Source organism: Pinus tabuliformis, chromosome 7, assembly GCF_031772625.1.
Source record: "Pinus tabuliformis cultivar Carrire ecotype Pingquan chromosome 7, CPIR1, whole genome shotgun sequence".
NCBI classification, from domain to species: Eukaryota; Viridiplantae; Streptophyta; class Pinopsida; order Pinales; family Pinaceae; genus Pinus; species Pinus tabuliformis.
In genome coordinates this window covers 1,496,455,037-1,496,461,036 of record NC_142293.1, presented here as the reverse complement: position 1 = coordinate 1,496,461,036, position 6,000 = coordinate 1,496,455,037, and the positions used below count along the sequence as shown (strand labels likewise).

At 35.2% G+C, this 6,000-nt stretch overlaps 1 protein-coding gene across 3 annotated transcripts in view; it reads right to left on the bottom strand.

Annotated features, from left to right (window-relative positions):
* Nucleotides 1-586: 586 nt before the first annotated feature.
* LOC149253499 (protein FIP1-like) overlaps nt 587-6,000 on the bottom strand; it is a 482,913-nt gene continuing 477,499 nt past the window's right edge. The window contains exons 13-15 of one of the 3 annotated variants that reach the window (XR_016267076.1): nt 1,852-1,920; nt 1,152-1,214; nt 996-1,012 (exon numbers count right to left, since the gene is read on the bottom strand). Coding sequence is in view for 2 of the 3 variants with exons in the window: in XM_089459926.1 (XP_089316052.1) it covers nt 920-1,012; nt 1,152-1,214 (156 nt within the window). In the remaining variant the exon portion in view is untranslated. Of the gene's footprint in view, nt 1,013-1,151; nt 1,764-1,851; nt 1,921-6,000 lie in introns of those variants that run through there. The other 2 variants (XM_089459926.1, XM_089459927.1) reach the window with 2 other exon arrangements.

Genomic DNA, 6,000 nt, shown 5'->3' with positions numbered 1-6,000 from the left:
CAAATGTCACCATAATGATTATTATTGGTCTTTGCACAACACAATGCCATGGGGATAGCTACATGCAATAATTTAAGCAAGTATTTGCATAAAAAATAGATAGAAACAAGATGTAAACAAGTGTAATATTTTATCAATTTAAAATTATATTAAAGTATATATATATATATATTAATTACTTTTTAGCGGGTACTAAACAGCAACACTGTATATCATACTTGTCAATTATTATCATCTTAATAAAAACATCACATGTCACAAATCCTTTAAGAAACATTTAAAAAATATATTGCAAACTAAAGATAACCGGTTTATACATAAAATTATGAACAAACCTCATTCCACATCGATTTGAAAAACAAGATCACTTTTGATTATGATGTTATACATCTTTCTTTGCAGTTGATTATTGTTTTTAACATAAATGATCCAATCCCAATCCCAGAATAAGGGAAAATGGACATGATTACAAAATATATAAAACAGATTGAACTATTAACACTAGACGCTACATTGTCAATGTTGGTTAAATTATCATACAAACAAGCTCGGGAGCCTATTATAAACAAACCTCATTCCACATCGATTTGAAAAACAAGATCACTTTTGATTATGATGTTATACATCTTTCTCTGCAGTTGATTATTGTTTTTAACATAAATGATCCAATCCCAGAATAAGGGAAAATGGACATGATTACAAAATATATAAAACAGATTGAACTATTGACACTAGACGCTACATTGTCAATGTTGGTTAAATTATCATACAAACAAGCTCGGGAGCTCATTTGAGAAAAAGCAAGAGGATTTCTCCCTTAATTATTATACAAAATCATAAGAAAATTTTCAAGTTGAGAAAAAAAGCGTTTTGTACATCTAAGGAAAGCAATAAACATACGTAGGTACCCCAACAAAAATCAAGTTGATTCTTCATTTGAATGCCTCTGTGTTGTTATCTTCTTTTGTAATTCAACATTTGAAAGCTTCTCGCCCTCTAGTGCCCTTTCCACCTTTGACATTCATAAGTTTAAATATGCCATCCAAAATACATGTGAGAAGTCAAAACATTGATGAAGTACAGTAACTTATGAACGACTCGTCAAATCATTGAAGAAAACTGTAGTGAATAAACAAGATTAGGGACTGTACCTTAGCAGCACGTGTGCTCCATTCCCTTATTATATCCCTGAGCCTGCCATTCTCGGTAACATACTGATCATTTAAATGAAAATTGTTAATGAAAGAGCATACACGCTTTCCAAGATTGTAGGTGATGCATAGTCTAACAAAGGAATACGCATATGCAACTATTCCAAGAAGTTTAATATTTTAGAAATTCTATTTATTCATGAAATAGCAAGTATCTTAGCCAAATGAAAATCAAGAATGCATTTTAATCAAATGAAAATCAAGAACGCAGTTGCATTTGGTCAGGAAAATTAGAGGAAGCTTTATTTTCCAGCTCAGTTTCCCCCGACTTTTCCTACATCTTTCTTATGGAGACAAGCATAAGTAGAGTTTCACACACTAAATATCTTTTAAAAGGAAAAGAGTGGGAAGGGATGTGCTTTAATGCCCTCATGTTGCAATGAATGACTTGAGCAGAGAGAAACTATGGACTACAGATCAGATCATAATACCATGAATATGAGCATTGAAAGAACAGGGCAATGGATAATAATACCGGCCAGCTGTGAAAGTCGTTATCCGAAAGGGAATACCTTCGTTGAAGAACACAACAGTTTTGCAAGGTTCAACTGTCTGGTTTTATTGACGATAGTAGATTATTAGAAGCAATCCAATCCTAAAAGTTCAATCGAATAGATGCCTATGTGAAGGTGAAACTGACCTAGGGAACTTCAAATGCTGATGAGCAGACCATATGACTTTAGCACAGCATATATCCTCTAAGAACAACCTAAATCAAGAAGAGATAAAAATTATTGGTCCCACTAGATACTGGACATCACATTCTAATGCCAATGCATGCAAAGAAGCCGAATAATATAGATCTTTAATGGAAACTTTCAAATAATTACATTTAGGAAAAGAAACCAATGAGAGCAAATTAAAACCTAGGATGAGATATGGAGATAGAAATTCTCAATAACAATACAAGTTTTCCTAAAATTCCTTTATTCAGGATATTTTGAAAAGCAGATAGCATATATATATATTCGCAAGTGTTAAATTTTTCAAGTAAAATAGATGCAGGTACTTTTATTTTTGAACTATGATAATTACTTCCAATGACGTAGATGTTGTTTAGTGCAGCAGTATGATCATTAAGTATTTATATTTCACAAATTCAACACCATAGAAAGTAAGACAGTAGAGATCACAAATGGACAAAGAGACAAGAAGATTTTACCCTAGGGAAACCCACTGAGGGGGAAAACCCAGCCAACCTTTTCCTTAGAGAATCAATGTAACAAGAGATGCATCAAAGTCAGCTGACCAGCAAGATGGCCATCCACCAGGAGCCAAGTCAATCCTCCACAATATCCAAGACAAGTGTCCTCAATTCTGTCCACAAAAGCTTCTGCAACAAGGTCTGCTTCAGATCTCCAAGATGGTCGAAATTCGTCCTGCAACTCTGCATCAGACTTTGCACTTATGTCACAGGAAAATATGCCACAGAAATCGTCCAAAACTTGGCCTCCTTTGATCAATAGTGCGAGGGCAAAGGAAACAAATCTCTTCTTTCTGTTTTTGGCCTTGTAGTCCTTGTCTTTCTTCACTTGGAACAGAGATAGACAAGCTGATTTTAAGTACACTTGGGAGGAGGTCGAATGGGCTATTTATAGTCTTCAAATCATGCGAATGGGTGTCTCTCATGGGCAGGCTGACATGTCTCTTGGAGGGCCAACTTGGTCACTTGTGGAGGCAAATACAAATTTCATATTTTCATTTTTCCCACTTTGAAAATGGGTCTCTCAAGGGCAGGATGACATGTCTCTTGGAGGGCTGACTTAGTCACTTTTGGGGGAAAATACAAATTTCAAATTTTCATTTTTCCCACTTTGAAAAGGGGTGTCTCTCATGGGCAGGCTGACATGTCTCTTGGAGGGATGACTTGGTCACTTGTGGAGGCAAATAAAAATTTCAAATTTTCATTTTTCCCGCTTTGAATAAGGTCATGAAGAACATACCTTATAAAATTTCTCTTGAATATAAAAACAAATAAATAATTTCTTTTCTTGCAAGCATGAAGAACATGCTTCAAATAAATTTTTCTTTTAAAAATACAATTTATATTTTCATCATTATAAGCACAAATGATGGATTATGAAGACCAACCATAGGTACGAAATTCAGCACTCCCTCTTAGCTATGGAGCTATTCATAATGACTATCTAGATGTTCTTTGTATACATGATCTCTCTAAAGAAGGGTACAATTCATCGATATCATCATCATCTAGGTCAACACTCTTGACTTCCATTAGCGTCATTATCATCAATAGGTACCACAACCCATTTTAGCACTCCTAACCAATGGTACTCACTCAACTAGTCACCATGATGCGATTGGCGCTGTTGAGAAATCAAGGGCAGCTAGATGAGGGTGATTTCTCTTATCTTTGTTAACTTCTTGTGATATTCTTTTACCTAAACTTGACGTTCTTGTAATTAGCTTCTTCTTCTCTTGATTATTATAATGTTCGTATTATCAAACAACTACCAAACTATGAAGATCAACAGAACAAGAAGACACAAGATATAGGCTACTAGCCAGGGCCAAAACCTCTCTTATAGAGGAAAACCCACAAGAATTATTTTCTTCTTATAGAATCTTCAAATGACGAATTCCAAGACCTTTAGACCCAAGATAAAGACCCCTCCAAGACCAAGTCAACCTTTTTTCTTGATGAGCTTTCCTTCCACAAAGTCAACGCTAGTCAAACAACTTCAAACTTCAGATTTCGACCTCTATTTTAGAATTTCGGCTACTACTTCAGGTCTACAACTTTTCAGCTTATACTACAGTTCTGATTTTCGCACATGTGAGTGATTTTAGGGCAGAATTAGGCCTTCTCTCTCCTTTGCTTAGGGTGCTTCTTTCTCCTTAGAAATTCGGCTTCCAGAATTGATCCTTTTGACACCCAACTTTGGCTTCCATGAGATGACTGCAATTCAGTCTTGCTGCAACAAAATGATGCCCTAATTCCTTTGCACGTGTGCGAGAATGTAGCCCAAAAAAAGTCTTAAAACTTCCATCTTTCTTCCTTTGGTTCTCCTTTTTTTCTACTTGTACTTTTAGGCTTATTTTATTTTTTTTGTCCTTTTAATGAACTTCTTTGATGGTCTCCAAATCAAGGTTACTTGGGAGAGGGATCAGGGAGTGACATTTTCAAAAGCTCTCGGTTCGAGAGTGATTTTTTATATAATACATATTTTTATATATTTTGATGCATATATGTCAACAAAAGCATTCAGAATGATGAACTAGATATAAAAAACATAAAAACATGGATTGAACCATATAACAACAATCATCTAGAAGTTATAATCCTCATCAACCAAGTCCACAAGATAGTAACATACAACATATCGAGCCTCGTGATTCATCAATCTTAAAGTTTCAAGCTTTGAAAATTCAATATATAGCATTTATCATCATTCATCACTAAAGTTGTACTTTTAACCAATACAACAAAGAATATCTAACATGAAATGAAATGTTTCAACTTTCAACATTCATGAAGCATCATATAATATATTTGTAATTCATTACTAATGAGTTATGATTGCCAACTTCAAACTTAAATTGTCATATAATGTTTACAAAAAATATCATAATAAATATGAAAGAGTCAACAATTACAAAAACTACTAGAAACTATAAAAGACAAGAAAATCCAATTTCTACTGCTAATGCTTGGGCCTCTTGTTAATTTTTCATACGGTTATATTGTTCTTTGCTTTGATAATTGCATTTCTTCATTAACACATTAAGTCACCCCATAACATCATAACTTTATTCAGATTTACATGATTATCAACATATGCAACTATGTAGAAAGAACAATATTGTCATCATCAATGCAGCGGATCATAACGGAACAATAGAAGAAAAACATTCACACATAAAGACACCAAGATTGGTCAGAGACCAAGGCAAAACCCACTATGGGGAAAACCCTTTCAAATTCTTCTTCTTCTTAGATTGTCATCAAATGATTTAGCAAAAGAGAGTACAATGATCCATATCTTCATCTATGTAACTAACTAGCAAAAACAACTACAACATCCATAAATGAACCTAACAAAGCTTACACTCAAAAATCTGATTCTAAAGATTGTAATGAACTATCATTGTCTGCAGTCAACTACCGAACCCTACAGTCACTGAGCGAAATCTTCGAAAAACTGATATTTCATCATTTAAGTCCCAATTGCATAGAGGAGGATTCATGCAGTGACTATAGCAGCCCAGTCGCACCCTTAAGCATGGCATGCAAGCGACTGGGGTCGGATCTGGTCTAAGGGAAGCGAGCAACTACGATTTTGAAACCCTAAATCCCAGTTGCATGGACGTAGAGTTGTCCATGTGACTGGAAGGCTCAAGTTGCACGGATGAGCTTTTGTGCAAGTGACTGAGGTCAATTTCTTCCTGTGTTGTGCTTGTGACAGTGGCCCAAAACCGTAAAACTGAGATGCGAGCTTCAGACCCTGCAATTTCACCTCAGAACAAACCTATTCCTCCACAAATGAGCCTCAGACCTATGCAAGCCAAAAACAAAGATAGAAGAGTGTCTCATGATGGTGTCTAAATGATATAGAGGTCACTTCTATTTATAGCTTTCCAAGGGTGTCCACTTTGCTTTAGGGCCGACCTTGTCAAATGTGCACATGTGGGATTTTCTTCATAAGTACACTTTCCCTTATCCGTTTTGTGTGATCTTTAGGTCGATTTTGGTCTTCTCCATCAAGAAAGATGTCCAAAGTAGAATTTGACTGAAGTTGCATATTTTTAACACCTCTTGCCACGACAA